Source organism: Pelobates fuscus, chromosome 6 (genome assembly GCF_036172605.1).
Source record: "Pelobates fuscus isolate aPelFus1 chromosome 6, aPelFus1.pri, whole genome shotgun sequence".
In the NCBI taxonomy this organism is placed as follows: domain Eukaryota; kingdom Metazoa; phylum Chordata; class Amphibia; order Anura; family Pelobatidae; genus Pelobates; species Pelobates fuscus.
The window spans coordinates 250,344,553-250,365,548 of NC_086322.1; the positions used below are offsets into that span (position 1 = coordinate 250,344,553).

Here is a 20,996-nt window from a genome sequence, read left to right on the forward strand (position 1 = left end):
ATATTGTATAAACTTATTTATATACAGAGCGTTGTTTTAAATGTGCTTGCTTTTGCCTGCTTTGCACTGATTTAACCATGATCCTTAGTCCATTATTTTATTGAATTATTACCATTATTACCATTTTATTTTTCTGTTGTCATTCAATAATTGGATTTTTAATCTGATGATCCCTGGTTCCCTTCCTCCTTTGGATATTCTGAGCCTAAATTGGCACCCTGGAGCACCTACCTTTTAATTAATTTTAACATATGTTCCACACAGTGTACACTATGCATGTTTGTGTTTTATTCTAGACTTTTGCTGTCATCATGATATATTGCACAAGTAGGTCCCAATCTAGTTCTGTACAGAAGTATTTCAGTGTATGCTCGCTGGGTGTATGATTTTTACTTGTATATATTCTTTGTTAGAGGTTATAGGGGAAACACTGTTGTCATATGCTTATACGCTTAAGTAATCATAAGAATCGCCAACACACCTCATTGTTATTTTATCCTTTGCTAAATAATTATGACGTCTAGGTGAACCTTCAATATAATTCTGTCTGTCTCTAACAAATAACTTTTTTTTTCTAAATTAATGTAAATCCCTATTTGACCCTAGTATTATTGTTTTTTAAGATTATATTATCTTAGATTATATACAAAACATTACTAATCACATTCTTTACAATAAGGGAAAGACATGTAAAGTTAAGAAAGGTGTCTAACCATAACAAAAATATTTAAAGGAACATTCTCAAAATAGGAATATAAACATGTATTCCTAACATTAGAATGTATTCCTGACTATTTAGGCTCCCTCCTTTAATAATGCAATTTACTTACTTTTGTCCCCTGGCACACAAGTTTTGCTGTAGTTGCCGCTCCTCCCATGGCTGAGATCTTTGCCAATTCAATGCTTTCCCATGAGGCACCATTGGAGAGGTAGTATGCATGCGTGGCAATTGCTGTGCCTCGCCAGTCAGGATCTCCTCATAGAGATGCATTGACTTCATGGGAGCATTTGGCGACTATGAAGACTATGAACATCGGACCTGCAGATATTGTAGGACCACACCAGGAAGGCCCTCTAGTGGATGTCTGAGCCAGTAGAGAGGACCACAAGGAGCAATGTTAACAATGTCTTGTCTCAGGAAAGCCGAGGCTGCATTGCCAGTATCTTTACACCAGAACCACTACATTAAACTGTATAATTGTATTCTCCGTATTCACTTTCAAAACTACCTCATTTCATATTAAAATTTTGAAATCGTACATCATTATCCTTAGATGCTTAATTTGGTAAGTAATTGCTGGTTTGACTCTTTCATCCTTTTACATCTATCTTCTTATTATTGTATACACAGGATTCTCGGGAAAAGCGTTCAGATCGATCTATAACCTGCTTTCTGAGGAAGATGAAAGAAAAGGTTGCCTGGCCAAGGCTAACAAAAGAAAATAACAAGGTGTGAATGGCTCTAAACCCTTAAGTGCTAGGGAATTTTATAACTATGTAAAACCACAGAGTAATTTTTAGTCTTTTATCTTGTAATACGGTGTCAGATTTGTGAAATATAATATCACAACAGGGAAGACAAATGTAAGTCAGGGTAACAAATTAAGTCTATGTACTAATGATATGCACTGATATAATGTTCATAGACAAAAATAGTTCTAGTGCTAAATAAGCTAATGTGTATTTAAATAATCTTTTTGGAAGAGCATATGTATTATGCGAAATGTATGTGATAAATGCAATTTTAAAAAGATAATTCAGTGTCAAAACTAATATTTACAAATGATATTACAAACAGATTATTTTAATACATTTTAGCTTATTTAGCACTAGCACTATTTTAATTGTCTCCCACAATGAGGATTTAGTGTAGGATCCACCAATATTGGGTAGTTGTGAGCTTAACACAATATGCTCATATGGTGGAACTGAAACCCCATATTTGTTTGCTGAGATCAGTGATTTTATATGAACACTATAGGGTCAGGAACACAAATTGTATTCCTGACTCTATTGTGTTAAAACACCATCTATACCTCCATACCCCCCAGGTATGCCCCCCCCCCCCAATTTTTTGCATACAGGCATCTATGACCCTTAGATTGACCCTTGGGAACAAGTTCTATCGACTCCCCATCTCTCACTCACCACATCATCAACAGGAATGTATTAAACACAAGTTTTTCTTCAACTTTGGCTGTCTGGATGGAATTGGAATGCAATCTATTTTGATTCTTCCCTTTTTGTAGCACAATAGCTTAATTTTTTTTTTAATTCCTTTTAATCAACAGGAAAACCTGTGATATATTAATTGCTAAAGAAAGGTATACAGGCCAATAGTAGTTACTTGCTGATTTCAAATGTGGCATTACAAATCAGTGGGAGGGGAGGGATCAATATGTGAAAGAGTTTAACCCCCCCCTGATTCTGGATTCAGTAGCATCATTAGGCATAATTGGCCAGCCTATAATAAGAGTAAATTCACAATAGTGAATTCTATCAATGACTCATGTGAATTCTGTGCATATTTGTCATCTGCTGTGAGCAAAGATGGCATGACCCCCATCCCAATACGGTCTAAGTTGTCCTCTCAGCCCACCCTCCCTGACATTTCCGTCCACCCTCCAACAAGTGGGAGTGAAATCAGCAGAATAAATCAGGCTGAGGCACAACTTTTTCTTGGCACTGGAATGGAAGGTGAGGTTTAGCTATTTACTTTTTTCACAATTTCTTTTGGATTGGTGATCAGGATTGGAAGGGTTATTCTATCCAAATATGTCTATTCTTAAAACACTGGGGTTTTTTTTTGTTGGTTTTTTTTGTTTGAGTAATCATTTAACTATCTCGTACAGTACCGCAGGATTTTACCATAAAATTATTTATTCTTCTATCTTGTACGTAGCCAGCTTGGTTGTCTGTAGACTTTGATAACTGGAGAGACTGGGATGCAGAAGAGGAAGGAGAAATGGCCATGGCTGAACATTACCTAGATGTGAGTATTTTAGTTGATGCTAGTACTAATGACTAATTTTTCAAAGTATAGTTCTTTCCAGTACATTCTCTCAAGTATTACCTTCAAAATGTTCTCAAACACTGTCTTTGGTTAGAGTAACTGTTGCTTTAATGGTTCCAACCCCTCCCCACAAAGAAAAATAAAGAAATCAATGAAAATCTTACCTGCAATCCCATACTAAGGCCCAAGTTCTTCCTGCAGCTGGATCCTCCTCTGGTGATTTCAGTCTCCCTCATGGCAGATAGAGGGGCATCTCAGATGGAACAACTTGGGTAGCACAACAAGTGTCATGTCTACATTGGTCATCTGTCATCAGAATGTCATCAGTATGATGATGACAGATGTGTAGTATGCTCAGATTTAGCATTAATGGGAGGGATGGATCAGCGCTGTAGATATCTAACTAGAGGAAGTGAAAAGAGGCTGTCAGCTAACCCCAAGAGTAGGGATCCCTCTTTTCCTACTAATGGATATCAAACACATTAAAAAAAGAAAGAGCTAGAGGCAGCAACACAATTTTGATATCTACAGTGATATATAATAGATAAACAAATATATAGTTAAAAGTCCAAAATGGTAACACAAGTCCAAAAGATAATGTAGATATGCACTTATCAGAAGTATTTGTCTGGGTAATTCCTAAATGGGCCAGGAAGAGTGAGTTCAGCAGTGGAGTCTGTATGAAACAACAGAAAGGAATAATAGGGTAGTATGTTCTTACAGGGGAAAATAAAAGGAAATTATATAGTCCTACTTACGTTTTATGGAGCTGTAACTAGCTCCAGTATGATTGGCATACAGGGGTACAATCCCCACTTGCAAGGATACGTGAGAATGAAGTCTCACGTGGGTGATTTTATATCACCCAAGCCTAATCCATAGAGCAGTCCGTCTGCTCTGGCAAATGTGAGTATGTTGCCATTTATCCTTATTCCTGGCATTTTATTCAGTGAGCACTATTGTTGTTTCTTTTTATTTTTATGGTCCACCTACTACAAATACGTCATTACCACGTATCCTTGCAAGTGGGGATTGTATTGTGCCCCAAAAATGCATATACCCCCCCAACCGTAAATCTACTGTCACTAAATTATTTTTTCCCTAAATAGTGTAAAAATTAGCTTTAGAAGTACCTGTTTTAAATTCTTCTAATCATTTAACTGCATGCCATATCTCCCTGCTTCCTGTATGTCAGCCAAACTGTCCACCAATGGCCATGATCCAGTGATTCTCTATGATGGGGGTAGGCAACCTATGGCACATGTGCCATGCATGGCACTCAAGGTGCCTTTGCATGGCATTCAATGCTGCTATAGCTAAACAGGACCTATCAGGAGTCCCAGGGGAACTTCAGGTATCTACTAATGCAAAAAGGTAGTAAGGGACAATCCTTAATTTATGCATCTCAGATCACTTCCTCTCAGCACTTGTGAACGGAAAACTGCACTAGAGGAGAGCAGCTCGCAGCAGCAATCGCAGCTCCTTTCCTTGACCTGTACCTGGCCATCACAGTCTTTACTGGACCCCAGGTACAGGTCTCACTGCTAGATATACACAGAGCTGCAGAATAAACCTCCCCCTCATACAAATAATACAAACAGCCCACACACAAACACAATGGCAGGGGAGGGATTAACACTGGGTAGGCACGATGGCTGGCTGGGAAGGGATTAACACTGGGTAGTAGAGGGAACCAAGGTCGAAGAGGCCAGAATGGAATGAGAATGGCATGAATCACTGGGTAGTAGAGGGAACCAAGGTCGACGAGGCCAGAATGGAATGAGAACGGCATGAATCATAGGGATAGGACGTTTAGGACGCTCTGTCCTAAACTTCCAGTCCACTAACAGAGCGTCTTGGGCTATTGCACTTAGGTATAACCATCTTGATATGAATTTTGAAACTTGGGTATTTCCTGCTGTAGCCATAAGGTCCACCTTGGGAGTATCCCACCTCTAGATCAGCTGTGTGAAGATATTCTTGGACAGCTGCCATCCTATCTCCTCCAACTGGTGCTGGCTTAGAAAAATCTGCCACCGTGTTCTCCTTCCCCGGAGGATTCTGTTGTGCCCAAGGCATGATCGGGAGAATCTTCTTCCTCAATGAAAGACTCATGGTACCTCCTGATGTTCTATATAAGCTGCTGTAGCTTTGTTGTCCAATCTCAGCTTCACCCATTTGTTTTGAAGAATCTTGAAGTTTAGCACTAAAAGGTGAGTTACATGTACCTGGAACTTCCTGAAGAGGGAAGCTGACCTCTCCAGAGATAAGGACTAAAGAATAGTCAGGGGAGCTTAAAAAAAAAAAAAAACCCACAAAAAAAAATAAAACTGTCCTAAGGCTAAAAGGACAGGAAAAAAAAAACTGGGATGAAGGGGCTGATGTGGATACTCTTATACCTGCCTACCTAATTGTTTCATTGTTTTTCTTGCCTACCTAATTATTTAATTGTTTTTCTTTTTAGTTAAATCTGACGCGATTTAGACTGTTTTTTGCCTTCTTTTGGATCAACAGCAATAACATATGTGAGGAAGGCTGAACTTGATGGACGCAAGTCTCTTTTCAGCTATGTAACTATGCAAATGCTGCCATGATTAGCCAGGAAAATAAGATTTGAACTGCCATCTATTAAACAGCGCCCTAATTTTACATCCTAAGTAGGGAAATCCTACATCAGGGTACCAAATTAGTGGAGAGATCTACTAAAAAGTGCCCTAATTTGGCATTCTAAGCAGGGGAATCCCACATCAGGGTAACAAATTAGGTAATCCATCTACCAAACAGTGCCCTAATTTGCTATCCTAAGTAGGGTAATCTAACACCAGGGTACCAAATTAGTGGAGCGATGTACTGAAAAGCACCCTAGAGGAGATAACAGATGTCCAAATTTCTGAAATTTCTGAAATTTTGCCGAAATGAATATCAGGACTATTGAAACAAAAGAAAACCACATTTTCCCTGTACACATGTCTATGTAATATATAACAATAAATACAATGTATGATGTGTTGCCATGTTGTCATGTGATGTCATGTCAGATCAAACACATCTCTAAAACTATTCTTTCTTCTTTAGCTCATAAATAGTGTTAAGGACAAAAAAGCACCTCCTAGTATGGATGATCTGGATGATTTAGATGTAAGTATATAGAATGTTTTAATTTAAAAAAAACCTACAAGATACCAAATTATGTTCAAGAGTGACTAATTAATGAAACATGGAATAGGCACATGGATTGTCTAAATGCAGATCTCTAATTTATTATGTACTACATGTTGTATGATTATCAACCTGTCAAGCATTTTTCAAATATTTATTAATGTAGTGCACAAGTTAATGCTATTGTGTGTGTTTGAAATCTGGTATTGATTTTTTTTATTCACCCTAAGCACTAGCCAAGACTTAGTGTAGGGTGAAGAAGAACAGTTTTTATTGGAAAAATAACTTTTATACCTGGGTTCTCAACAGGAGGCCCCCAGCAAAGAATACATTGTGCGACATACCTAGGTGTCCGTGACTGACCAGATAATTTAATTAGTGACCAGACAACTTGGCACTGGTTAACAATTTAAAACAAAAAACAGGGTTCCTGTGCCCACATCCCCAACAAATGCTGTCCCTGAAAAGCTTTTGGTTGGTACATAGAGCTCCTTCAAGTCTTGCCTCACCACCTCCTCTATCACCCCTCCAAATACTGCTTTGATGGGTTGCTCTTTGACCGAGAGTGCCCATGACAAAGTTTTACCAGACCAAGGCCACTCTACGATCCGATCAGGAGTTCCAGAGGAGTTGGTGGTTGCTCTCAGACAGGCGCTCCATGCCTCTACAAGCTTCCTGCAGGTCTACAATGACTATGGAGCCACTGGAAAAGGTGTTGGGCTGGGAGGCTCGGACGAACTGGAGAAGCAAATAAGGTGAAAATAGTTCTTTTTTTTAGAGGGAGGCGGTGGTTGGGAGACCATTCCTGAGTGACTGGGTGGTCTGTCACACTCCTATCATTTAAAATATTTTGGCAAAAATACATTTATACACTAGACACAAGAATTTGTCTGAATGGTTTCCAACCAGATTAGCATTTCTCATATTTAATTAATGCAAATCCAGTTGAAATTCGAACATTACAACTGAATGAGCACCTATACACCAAACCAACCAATAGATGTACTCTAACTGAAATTTAAAGTGCCTTGAATTGCCTAGAGCCCTCCATGGGCAAAGGGGGATTTATTTTGAAGATTTGAAAAAAGAAAACGTAATAAGTTAAGTATAATTAAAAAAAAAAGAAAAAAATGTACTGTATACAGTTTTAGATTGCTGCACCCTCCTCACTATTATTATTGTTCGAGGGTAGGTAGGTATGTTCAGTATAATGGGGGTGGCTAGGGGCTTGGAGATTCATGGCCTATAGTGGAGTGAAGATCCCTGGCTATTAAGGGATGGGTGGAGAATGGCATGTCTACACCCCTTATTATAGTAATAATTTCCACCTATTGCATTTAGATGGAGGGTATAAGGGAGAGGAAAATTGGTATGTCCATTCCCCTCAACATATTAATGCCCCCAGCAGATGGATGAGGTGGCAGTGAGGTGGACACTTGCCATGTCTATCCCCCTATCCTTTTATATATAGGCCCTCAACTCTATATATATATTAGCCCTCACTCACTGCATATGAATTAGGCCCAGAGGTTACAGAGACATGTCTCCCCTATGTATTATTGTAGAGCCCCCCATCTGCCACCCATAAATAGGGTCTGGGAATAGGGATAATGACATGTCCCCCCCCATGTCCATATATTAGTCCCTAACTGTCCCCCATGACACCTCTGTGTGTCTTTGTGTCCCCCAGGACCTATGGGTGTCTCTGTACCACTCAGCCCTCTGTGTGTCTCTCTTTCCCCACAGCTTCTGTATATCTCTTTGCTTTTTGGAGGGCCATTCAACACCATATAGCCCAGGGGAGATAAGCCCCTTGTGTGCTTATGATCAACAATTATACAGAGATTTGCCAGGCCGCTGCCTAGTTTGCCTAGCGGTAGCCAATCGCAAGCCATTTCAATTATGGAGAGTCAAACTGCATATCAAAGGAAATTAGTTTCAAGAATATGTTCTGGCAGCTGGTGAATACATTAAGAAATTAGTTTGAATGTATGTGGTTTACCAGTCAAGCAGATATGACAGCACAAAATCTGTCACTTATTACCAGAGGCGGCTCTCTAATTTGGTGATTTAGGAGGTCGCCCAAGGCCTCGCACGGTCTGGGGCCTCGCGGCCGCCTAAATTGCCATAGGGCAGAATGACCTGCCGGGTTTTCGGTCTAAGACTGACGGCCCAACACAGGAGGGGGCCTGGCGGCTTGCCTTGTATGCTGCTGGGTGCGAGGCCCCTCCGCTCAGTCTGCCCTGCGAGAAAGCCCAGCCTCTGTTCTGTAGCTCCGGAGGCTGAGGTGTCTCGCGATCTCCAGCCAATCAGAGAGAGGCCGCGGGTTACCACGGCAACGCTCTTCCACTTCTGGAGATCACAAGACTTTTCATGTGGTCTGCAGCTCTGCACCTGGCGGAGCTGCAGACCAGAAAGCCAGCCCACTGGCCACCAGAGGAATCCACAGGACCACCAGGGAATTGATAAAGAAAACAAAAAAGATACTTATAAGCTTCTCCACACTCAGTCCCAGCCCCCTCCCCACACTGTCACAGCTTCCCCCACCATGTCACAGCTTTCCCCACCCTGTCACAGCCTCCTACTTTGTCACAGCCCCCTACCCTCTCACAGCCCCCTACTTTGTTATAACCCCTACCCTTTCACATACTCCCCCTACCAGGTCACACACTCCCCATCCTCTCACAGACCCTCATCCCCCCCTTTCACAGATCCTCCATCCTCTCACAGATCCCCCTACCTGTCAGCCTACAAACACCTTGTCACAGCCCCCCTACCTTGTCACAGCCAACCCAAACCCTTTCACAGTCCCCCATACCCTGTCACAACCCCTCCAGCCAGTCCCAGCACATCCCCCACTCTGTCACAGCCCTCCACACACCTTGTCACAGCTTCCCCACAGCCCCTACACCCTGTCACAGCTCCCCACTCTGTCACAGTCCCTCCACCCTGTCACAACCCTCCCATATTTGTCACAGCCACTCCCACACACCATGTTACGCTCACAGTCACCCCCACCCTGTTACCCCACACACACATTGTCACAACCCCCTTACACGCACCCTTTCTACCCACTGACATCCCTTTATGTATACATGACTGTTAGGCTAGGTTATAACCATACCCCGCAATCGTGTATAAATTAGACATGTGCAATTCATTTCGGTCCTAATTTAAATTCGGACGAATTTCAGCAAATCGGACATTTGGATGCTTCCGAATGTCCGAATTGCCGAAGTACCGTATTTCAGAAGTGCCGAAGTGCTTCGGATTTCTGAAAAGTGGCAAAACAGGAGAGTGAGGGAAAATTAAGGGAATGATGACACAAATCTAACCCTAAGACTACCCCTAACCCTACCCTACTAGGATTAGGGGTAGGGTTAGGGGTAGAGGAAGGTTAGGGTTAGGGGTAAGGTTAGGGGTTGGGTTAGGGTTAGAGAAGGGTTGGGATAGGGTTAGCGGTAGGGTTAGGGTTTGGGGTAGGGTTAGTCTTAGGGTTAGAGTCGTGTCATCATTCCTTTTATTTTCTACCTTAAGGTTAGGGGTGGGGGTAGGGGTGGGGTTAAGGTTAGATGTGGGGTTAAGAGTAGGGTTAGGGAACTGCCGAAGTCCCGAATTGTGGAAGTCCGAACCGAATTGGATTTTTTGCCCATGCACATGCCTAGTATAAATGATTAGCATAATTGCTAATTAAATTTTTTTATTGCAAATTAATTTAGTTTGCAAATGATGCATCACTTTAGTCAGAGAATGCTCAACGCAGTGGCACAGGGAGCCATGACACTGCAAGCCTTTGAACAATGAATACAGAGACTAGCTCTCTGTATACAGCGCTGCAACCCAGTCCTTCAATATAACTACTGCACCTTATACACACACACCCCCTATTGAACCCCTACTCATTTTCACTTTGGGTGTTAATGGGGGTCTCATGTTGGAGTTTCACCTAAGACCTCACAAAGTCTAGACCCACCACTGCATGTTACATATATTAACCTGCTTATCCTCCTATTGCACAAATGTACCTACTGTTACACAATAAAATTTACTCATTCACCAGCATATGTCAAAATACGCACTCAACTTAATATATAAGAGAATGTACCTGCTCACATATAAATATGTTCACCCAATCAAACTAACGTACACAATAATGCACCAAGTAACTTGCATGCATCCACTTCACTCCATGTGGCGGAACCAACCTCGCCACTGGGCATTGGAGAAGCCTGGTTGCCCGCTTCCTGCCTGCTGACTATGGCCCCTGGGAGATTTGACCCTTTAAATACAGGATTTGGGCATGTTGTATTGTATTATGCTGCTACTGGCCCTTTAAGAACCACCTGGGGACATACTGTGGAGTTACTGGGTGGCCACCATTTCATGTATCAGAGGCACATGGTGAGAACAATGGATGAAGCACATGGTGAGAACAATGGATGGCAGCCATTTTAACTCACAGACACTGTTGTGACTTTTCTACACGGTGCCATCTCGCCGGTATTTGGTGCACAAAGACATCGTGCAGTAGTTTTAAACTATACAACAGGGGACACATCATACAGTAATTATTTTTTATATAATCTGTATATGTTCTGCGGAATCTGCATTAAACTGTATCTTCCAAACTACTGAACGGATCTGGGTGAATTTTGGATATGTGGTTCACCCAGATCCCCCGGTATATATACTTTATATGGGGTTATTGCATGTTTTGGGGTCCCTGTGATATGTTTTATAAAATTGTATTTCTCTGTCTGTGATAATTATATTACCCATTGTGTTCAGTAATCATATCACAGGCAGATGGGAGGATTTTGTGTGTTAGTGTCTGTGTGTATTGTACGTATTGATTGGTTGTTCTGTAAAACCATATGGGAGTACTATGTTTGTGGATTGTGAATAAAAGAGGATGTATGTGCCAGTACAGTCAGTTCTGCTTGACCTCAACACGAAGTGTCGTCTCGTTATTTGGGGAATTGGATTGTATGCTGATTGCCAGGAGTGTAAGCTGATTGTATGCTTTTCCTGTTCAGCTGTTTACAGCATTCATATGCTTGAGAGCATTCATATGCTTCTCCGGTTCGGTGGTTGTGGTGTCTGCTGCAGTGCTTGGAGTCCTCAGGAAGCGCTAGGAGCATCCTTCAACAGAGGTACCCAGTCGGGGTGCCGTCGATCCGTTACATTGGTGGCAAGCGGTGGGATGGCGTCCTAGTGCGAGGAGAAGCAGCTCAGAGATACTGGTAACATTTGGGGTTACAAATTGAGGGCAACGCTAGCACACATGCAGCGCCCCTGGGAGCAGAGGTATCCAGCGACTTGGAGCAGACAAGTATGGAAGGCTCTGGCGATGAGTGGCTGGCCGAGGGTAGGCAGCGAGTGGCCCAGTATGGTGATAATGTGCCTATGGGTATATTCCAGGCGATCTGGAACCAGGTCACAGGCGAGCGAAACGCAAAGATGAACCGAGAATTCCGGCTGGCGAAAGAGAGAGAATATGCCCAGCAGCAGAGTGAGTTACAGGGAGCCAAAGGTACCGTCCTTCCTCCCCAGCGGCAGAGTGAGTTACAGAGAGCCAAAGGTGTCGTCCTTCCTCCCCAACGACAGTGTGTGTTACAGGGAGCCAAAGGTGCCGTCCTTCCTCCCCAGAGACAGTGTGAGTCCCAGGGAGCTGAAGGTGTCGTCCTTCCTTCCCAGGAGCAGTGTGTATCCCAGGGAGCTGAAGGTGCCACTATCACTCAAGCGAGTACCTGACCCTAGAGACAGAACACTACAACAACTACTGCCAAGCTGGACTGGCCAAATGGAACAGAACCCAATATACACCGGGAAAAAAGTTTACGAGACTATCAGACAAGAGAAACACATCTAAAATGAATCTACTAGGAAGCACCATTAGCCAGTTTACGGGAATAACTCCCAGCAAGATTTCTTTTTTTCCCTCCCATCCCTGTCCTCATCTTTCCCTCCCATCCCTGTCCGCATCCTGGCTCAGGTCTTAGTCAGACAAGTAAAACTTCTAGTGCAACATCCCTTAGTCTGGGGTAGGAAGAAAGCAATATCTTACTTTAGGCAGTGTAGAGGGCCTGTGACTGCTGAGTTTGCTCTGTGCCTTCCAAAATCTTGCTTATGTCTTTTGTCATCATTCACTGTATCCTTGCTCTCTGAATGTATTAGCCAATGATGGCCAATAGAGGTGAACCGCATGTTTCTATACATGGGGTTATTAGGTTAGATGTACAAATGATATCCAAATCAGAGTCATCTAAAATTTCTTATTGTGCATAATCTGTTGAAACAGGACAGATTGTACAAAAAAAAATTTTTTTTTTTTTTTTTACATACCTAATTGCTCTCAAGAAAGCTACTTGAGTCAGCCACCAAGGTAGAGTGGCCTGCAGAAATGTATCCATTAGAGAATTACAGAAACACAGTGTTACAAACACTGGTATAGTAGATACCCTGTTCACCTATTCCTCCCGAACTGCTGAACCTGTGTATTTGTAGCTGCAGTTCGGGAATAGAGTTGAATAGTTCCAGATTAATGCAACATCCAAGTAGTTTCTCTCCAGCAAGTAGACAGTTACCCAAACATGAGCCTAGACTTCATGAAGGGTACAACAGGAATGAATTTTAATGGTGCCACACTGGCTTTTATGCAAGTCCCCATGCAAAGGGCACTCCCACATGGACCTTGTGGGGGACAGGGGCACAAAGGTTACAGCCAATAATATTACAGTGACAAAGTGTGACACAAACAGACAATCCCATCCTCTCTGCCTGTGAGATAATGGAGTCAGCTAGATTAATAACTAAATTATCTCCAGGCAGTAAAAACATATTTTCCCCAAAACTTAGAAAGTACCCTTAAACACATAGCATCCCCATAAATGTCAAATCCCTGATAGCCCTGATCTGGGTGACAAACATATCCAAAAATCACCCAGATCAGTTCAGGGGTATTCAAATTTTATGGAAGTCCCATTTGTACTGACCACACACGAGGCTCCTGCCCAGAAACAGTTCCATAAGTTTAGGCTGTGCAGTCGGTCTATTTTGAAAAGTCATAAAACCGAACAAATGCATGAACGGAACCCCCTGGCTCATAGTAGTGATTGTTCCCCTGGTTCGTGGGAACCAAACTACCGAACAGTGCTCTCCTGGCTGTTTGGGAAAAGGAAGCAGGCGTTTGCATACTTTGACTGGTGTTCGGGAATTCGAGTTTCCGATTTTAGTTCCAGACACTCGACGACCTGCCTCCTTTCGTGCAAACAAGATGGATGTCATTTTCTCTTGCACCTGGCGTTCGGTTTTACAGGCCAAACAGGGAGAGCGCTTAATCAACGGATTCTTTTGAAGAGAATGAGCCAGGGGGATGGTCGGTGTTTGGTAGTTACAGCTACCGAACCAATAAAACATAAAAAGTCCCGAATGGCAATTAAAAGTCCCAAATAGCATGCTATTTTCTTCACACACAGTTTATTTTATTATTTTGGCTAACTGCCTGGGGTATATTAATAAATCTTAGTTGTCCTCTAATACTACCAATAGATAAAAAAATTTGCCCCATGTGCCTCTCCCCTACTGGATGAGTCTCCATTATTTGCACTATAAGATAGGAGTCATGGGAAATTTATTTTTTTTGTATGATTTTAAATGCATTTGTTCATTTTCAGAAATAATTTGTGTAGCGCCATGCCCACTGAATATTCAGATGTTTTGGTTCTGCATTTTGTGTCCCCAATATCTATTCTTATGATTTTCCCTTGTTGAATGTGTGTTTCCCCTTGTATTATTACACCGTACAATGCATTCTACTTTTCAACCACGCGGGGGTGCTCTGGCGCACGGAGCCTGATACTCCATTTAGAATGTTTAGTTACAATGTTCATACCTTGCTAACAAGGTGTGAAAACCGCAGACCGCAAGGGAACAAGTGGCGCGTGCTTCCCCTGGGTGGCCGCTGGTTCATATCACCGAACGCCCACCAGGGGCAGCATTCACATCTCGAACCGGCCTGCGCACCCTGTCTTCGGTCCTCATGTCGGGGACTGTCCTACCCGCTCCCAACGGAGCTATAGTCACAAATTTTCCCCTACCGGGGAGCTACGAGGCTAGGCTCGTGGCTGCCCAGGAGAACGCTCTTTCTGGTGGATACCTGCGTGGAGATATCCACCGGAGAGAGGGACACGCACCGGCAGGGATTCTCTGGGGCTGTGAGTCGGTCTCACAGCCGCAGAGTCCCGCTGGCCACTAGGAAGTCCGTGGCGACCAATGGGTGAGGGAGCGCCCATTCAAACTGGGTCTGCCCAATTCTCCTGGTTAGTTGGCACGAGTGAGTGCTGATTGGTCGCTGCGGGGCGCAGGCGACCAATCAGAGAAGGAGCGCTCGTTCAAACAGGGTTTCTCGCCCTTTCTTCTGATTGGGGGCAGCGAAACCCCTGAGCGCTGATTGGCGCAAATTGGTTTCATCCTTTCAGCGGATTGGCTGTTGCTTGGTTTGGATGCAAAGTTTGAATTCACCGGACCAAGCCAAGCGACGTTGTGGAATTGATTTCGGGGATGTACAGAGCCTCGAGCCCCAGACTTTAGACGCTGGTATCTTGGACTCTGTACACCCGATAGGCCCGCTATTTGCAATGGTCCCAAATGTGACCCAGGGCTATCTAACGATATATGTTTTACCTGTGTGACCCCTTCCCGGGGGGGCGAGCCCCAAAGTTTACCCCCCCTGTATGTAATGTGTGCTGTTGGTATCTCCCAGAGCGGGAGATGGTTATCTGTAACCCAGCCCCCTCCTGCCTGGGATTGTGTTATGTTGAATGGAGACTCTGCTCTGTGTATAAAAGAAGCCTGTTTGCAATAAAGAGAAGTCAGTGCTTAAACCTCCAAAACTGTGTGTCGTCCTGTTATTGGAGAGAAGGAAGATTTAACTCCTGTGTCTGCTGTTCCAGCTTGCAGGGGATGCAACAGAGAAAAGTCCTTGTAAGGACTAAGAGCTTCCAGGGCTGAGTGTCGTCTTTGCCTGGGAGCGCATAGAGCTAAGTCCCCTAACCATGTAAGAGTTCCTGAATGCTGAAGGAAGGGAACTAGCAGGAGCAACCGGTCAGGTTACTGAGGCATCCCGTTACAACTTGTTTTTATTAATTATATTTATAAATATATAAAAACAATTATATAAAATAGCATATCTACTTTTATATGCGTGGCCCATATATAGTATTACTGTAAAAGTATTTGCTTAAAAAATAGGATATGAATAGAATGCCTCAGAATAAATAATTAAGTATTTTTAACCTTTTGTTTTCAGTAAAAGGAAAAATCTACAGAAGTGGACATCAAGAGTTTATGATCAAGAAAACTTTACCCAGGGCCAGAGGCTGTGATCCTGTATTGATGGAAGTAAAATCAATAAATGAAATATGATTTTTCTTGAAGTTGTGTGATTGTAATAAAATATGTTTGCATTTGTCATAGTTTATTATCCATTAATCAAATTGTATTTTATTTTATTTACAGTAGGTGGCTGGTTTTGTTTAAGATAGATATATATCTCTAAGACAAAAATAACAAATAAAGTTCCAATGGTGGCGTATATCTCTATTTTAGGACAGGAATAAGTGTGGAGTGCCACTTACATTAAGTTGAGCTTTACACTAGCTCTGAGATATTGGGCCTTGGCGGTACAATTCCTGCCTAAGGTTATGTGAGATATCTTCTTCCACTGTATGTTCATCTTCATCAAGACATGAAACATAGAGCAGCCTACAGGAACAAAATATGGTCTAACATGTAAACCATAATAAAATACCAGCAATAAGGTTGCTCCTTAAAATTAAGTAAAAAAGAGCACAAGATCACGTGATGATGTAACACCAGCACGTGGTGAGAGGAGTGCTTCCACAAGGAGAGGAAGCCTAACTTGACTAAGATACCCTGCCACAGGAATCACTGCGGACAAACGCTTAGCTGGATCGGCGAGCTGCTCTATCATAATGTGTATACCTGTAAGCTTAAAGAAAAGCACTATGGCATTTTGTGCCGTCAGTTACCCGTGAATCTTGGAGCCAGTGATTCCTACCAATGACGGATCTCATCTGAGTCACCTGACTGGGCATTTGATCAGTATAAAATTACCTGAGAAAGAGGAAGAAAAGCAGCCCAGAGAGTGCAGAGGTACTGAGCATACAACCTAGAGCAGTGTTTCCCAACCCAGTCCTCAAGGCACACCTACCAGTCCAGGATTTAAGGATTACCCAGTTTTGTCTAAGGTGTTTTTTTCTTTTTTTTCTAAAAACACCTTAGACAAAACTGGGTAATCCTTAAATCCTGGACTGGTAGGTGTGCCTTGAGGAGTGGGTTGGGAAACACTGACCTAGAGATACTTACCAAATTAAGCTGTCCAACATAGATGAACTCTGTTCAGTTAAGGCATTGACTAGATAGCTAAAAGAAATGAGAGAACAGATCAAGGAGGAAGCGGAAGAGGGGAGGGGAAGAAAAAAGGAAAAGGAGAGAAAAAAGAAAAAAAGAGAGGCAAATCCAGTGTGAAGCCCTACTTAATACTAGCAATCTCATACTTGCTTTATCATTATACTAAACACTGGGACTTTTTTTCAACCCAAGGGGAATTCATCTACAAATAATACTCTTCTGTTCTGTTTGAGTGTTGCCGGGTGGGTTCCCTCCTCCCAAGAAAAGTGTAAAACCTAAAAGAATTATTATCTAATTGTGCTCTTGCTTAAATAATAAATACAAGGTATTTTGGTGAGAGACAAACCAGGGGTTTATCTAAAAAATTGGGCTCATAACTGTGTTTGCCTGATGCAGTCCAAAATATAAAGGGGTTTACCCGCTCAATTCCTTTTTTTTCTATTTTTTGTCCTTTTCTGCTTGTGGACATAGCACGTAACAGATCTCAGGAGAACAAATCCACACAAAAAAAAGATAAAAAAAGGAAATAAGCAAGAAAGGAGGCTATCATCATTTTTTCCATTACAAGAAACACCAGACAATAAGGGAAAGAATAACCCAGAAACCTCACTACTATCGTACAAGATTCCCCAACCCAAGAACCTGAGAGACATTCAGGTACTCCTGAGTTTCTTAAAATCCTGCTTGGAAGAAGTTCTCAAAGAGCTAAAAAATTACATCAATGAAAAGTTCTCAGACTTGAAATTAGATTTAGCATCACTCACAGTGAAAATACAAAATATGGAAGAAAAAGAAGACTTAAGAAACTTCCAACTCCAAGAAATAAAGGCGTCACAAGCTAAAATGGAATCTAAAATCATATATTTGGAGGGAAAGATATGTGATTTAGAAGATACGTCTAGGACAGGGATAGGCAACCTTCTGCTCTCCAGATGTTGTGGACTACATCCCCCATAATGCTCTTACACACATATTGCTGGCAAAGCATCATGGGAGGTGTAGTCCAAAACATCTGCAGAGCCGAAGGCTGCCTATCCCTGGTCTAGGAGGACCAATCTTAGATTTAGAAATATACCGGAAGAAACAGATTACAACAAACTAAGATAATTCCTTGTGGAGTTCTTTAGAAGTCTTGATCTACCAGACGATATTCATGAACAGAAAATGGACTGCAGTCACAAAATATTACACCCAAAAACAGTTTAAAATTACTTTCCTCGCAATGTAATTGTAGCTTTTCACTCATATGACTTTAGGTCTTGGGTTATTCAAGCGTTCAAAAAGAAAAACATACCTGATGATAAATTTAAAACGATAAGAGTTTTACCGGATATCTCATATTACACGAGATCTAAAAGAAAAACCTTCTCCTTTCTTTTCCCTTTTCGGAAACAACACAATCTGAAGTTCAAATGGGGCTATCCTTCATCCCTACAGGTATTTTATAATAAAACATGGTAGACTTTGAACTCACACAAAAAAGCGAGAGACTCACATGTTGGAGATGCAAACTCATAGAAGGTACCACTGGTCACATATGGTGGACATATCTCTACAATTTAAGAATACTGGGGAAAGATAACAGACCTAATACATGCTATCACAGGACATAAACTCCCTCAGGAGCCCAAGGCACTACTATTCATGCCCTACCCCACCCCCATAGCTAAACCACAACGTATACTGATAAACCACTTACTCACGGCTGCGAATGGATTAATTCCCTCTAAATCAGTGGTTGTCAATCTTTTTCTACCTACCGCCCACTAATGCATCTTTTTGGTAGAAAAAATTTCCTTATCGCCCATCAGTTTTCGCGCAAGTGCTGAATATTTTTTAGAAAGGAGGGTGTTTTAAAAAAAATAAATGTGGGGGCGGAGCCTGCTACCAGACCCGAACGGACGCCATTTCGTTTAGCTCCCAACTTCCACAGCTTAATCCTAACAATATCACTTTTTCCAGCGCCCATCCAGCCTTGCCACTTACCGCACGGGCACAAGCAAAGTTTGCTGCACCACCCGATGCCTTTTTTCCAGCCGCAACGGCTACAGAAAAGAAGACGCAAAAACGGGGCCTACCAAACACCGTCGAGCCCCGGCCTCGCGGAAATCCTGCGCGGACACCCGGCAGAACTCGGGGACTCCGACTATCCGTGGGAAGTACCCTCCATACTTGCGCACACACCAGCCATGGGGCGCGATCCCAAAAACCGCAAGGTACGCCTGGGGACAGGGATATTGGGGCCATGTTACAACGGCCTACTACCTCTAAGCCAACTACCATACCAGATAGGCCAGACCTCGCCCGGGCACCCAATACAGCTCATCAGAGCCCCAATCAATCTGGCTTGTCACAGAATAGACAGCCGGACAAGGCACCCAGCATGGGACAGCTTGATCCTGCCTCCCCTGAGCTCCTCCAGGCACCACCACCTGCAAGGCCGCAAATCCCAGAAAGCCTGGGCTCTGATTCTCAGGAACACTCCCAGTCCCTGCAGCAGTTAAGTGCACAAAGTATAATATTGCACAGGCCTGACTCCCCAGGGCCTTCACAAGAGCCACAAGCACGTCCACTGGAGTCCACAGATGACTCAGCTCCAACCACCAAACGAGACCTCAAAATTCTCCTAGCAGAGATCCACAAACTCCTGGCAGCTGACTCAGCCACCCTCAAGACTGAATTACACACAGTCGCAGAAAGGGTGAGAACCACGGAGGAAGAAGTAGTGACAGTGCACACTCACATGAATCAAATGGAAGACACCATCAGACAAATCCAGCAACAACAAACCTACCTGGCAATTAAAATGTCGACATTAGAAGACCGACAACGCCGTTCCCATATTAAAATCAGGGGCATACCCATGGCGATTTCTGCCGACGAGCTGCCACACTATGTCAGGCGCCTCTTGAATACAGTGTTACCACACTCACTCGTAAAGAAAATCATGATCGACGGAGTATACCGCTTACCTAGCGCCCCACACATAAAAACTCCACCGGCCAGAGATGTCATCCTCAAATGTGTCTCTGTACAAGACAAACTACATATAATGGCAAGGCTGAAAGGCAAGACACCACTGCTATTTGAGAATTCCTCATTGACATTCTTCCAGGACCTGTCAAAAGCTACCCTCTTGTGGCGCAAATCCTATGGACCGCTCACCACACAGCTGCGCTCAGCGAATATAGCCTACAGGTGGGGCGCTAACGGAACTTTGGAGATAACACATAATAAAAACACCCATGTTCTGACCTCAGTGGAAGGAGCAACACCCCTCCTGGATACCCTGGGACTGTCTAGTTCCGCGAACGCTACACGGCACAGACCTCAGACGACGGGCGGGGACCCGGTGAACACCGTCCCGTTTGAGCCGGGACACAGCGGATCACAACACCCCGTCCCGTGACCGGTGTGAACTGACACCACCAGTCTTTCCAACCCAACAGTGGCATACCTTCCCTGTTTGGACATTAATGTTCATTTCGTTTGATATTGTTATTTGCTTTTTTTTTTTTATATTACACTTCCTACAATCTATTTACGCTATATTTAGGCTTCACCACCACAAGTCCAAGGCTCACTAACCTTATACCAGAGGGCCACAAAACAGTTAGCATCACAAGATTCAGCGCAACCTGTGCCCGCACACTTGGCGTCCACACACCCAAACCTCCCCTCCCCCCGCTGCCCCCTTGGTTAGGGGTACTCAATCGAAGCGAAAGCACCACCTGCGACTGACTCCCTCACTCAGCTCCACATAAAGAGCTAGACTTACGAACACGGTTTAAGGCACACCATAACTACACTAACTAACCACACGGAGCGTCAACACCAACAGACCCACAACCCGCAAGTACTGTCATCAAACATTCAGCTTCACCCTACTCACGAGGGTATACAAAACATACGGACACACCTAGATAGTGCCGCATATACAGTTTCATATGTTGATGTTATTTCTGATTACGTTATTGCATGACCCAAAATTTGGTGCAAAACTCAAACTATATTCTTTCAAAATATTTTTGGAGCACTCACGTGCACACCTGTCTGTGAAACTCAAATATCTTGCACCAAAAACGAAAAATAAAGAATTTAAAAAATAAAATAAATGTACATACATTTATCTTTTTATTGCTACTTAATGCATGTTTATAATGTTTTTAACTTTATAAAGTTTAATGAGAAAACAATAAAGTAAATTGAAATTACCTTTACTAGTGATTAATGAGGTCCTTGAGGTAGATGCTGCAAGACTAAATATTTGATATCTGGTTCGATTTTCGTAAGGAACAAACGAAGGTCTCCTCTTTCGGTGATATTTAGACAACTTCTCTGTTTGTGCATAATATGATTTCTCATCTGTGCGTCAGCTCCCCTCCTCTCC

The 20,996-nt window shown here is 42.9% G+C and overlaps 1 protein-coding gene across 3 annotated transcripts in view; it reads left to right on the forward strand.

Moving 5' to 3' along the window:
• PTGES3L (prostaglandin E synthase 3 like) overlaps positions 1-15,609 on the forward strand; it is a 44,729-nt gene extending 29,120 nt beyond the window's left edge. Inside the window, exons 4-7 of one of the 3 annotated variants that reach the window (XM_063425398.1) lie at positions 1,352-1,450; positions 2,903-2,992; positions 6,089-6,151; positions 15,483-15,609. In XM_063425398.1, the coding sequence (XP_063281468.1) occupies positions 1,352-1,450; positions 2,903-2,992; positions 6,089-6,151; positions 15,483-15,485 (255 nt within the window). In that variant the 3' untranslated portion in view covers positions 15,486-15,609. Of the gene's footprint in view, positions 1-1,351; positions 1,451-2,902; positions 2,993-4,208; positions 4,281-6,088; positions 6,164-15,482 lie in introns of those variants that run through there. The other 2 variants (XM_063425399.1, XM_063425397.1) reach the window with 2 other exon arrangements.
• The last annotated feature ends 5,387 nt before the right edge of the window (positions 15,610-20,996 follow it).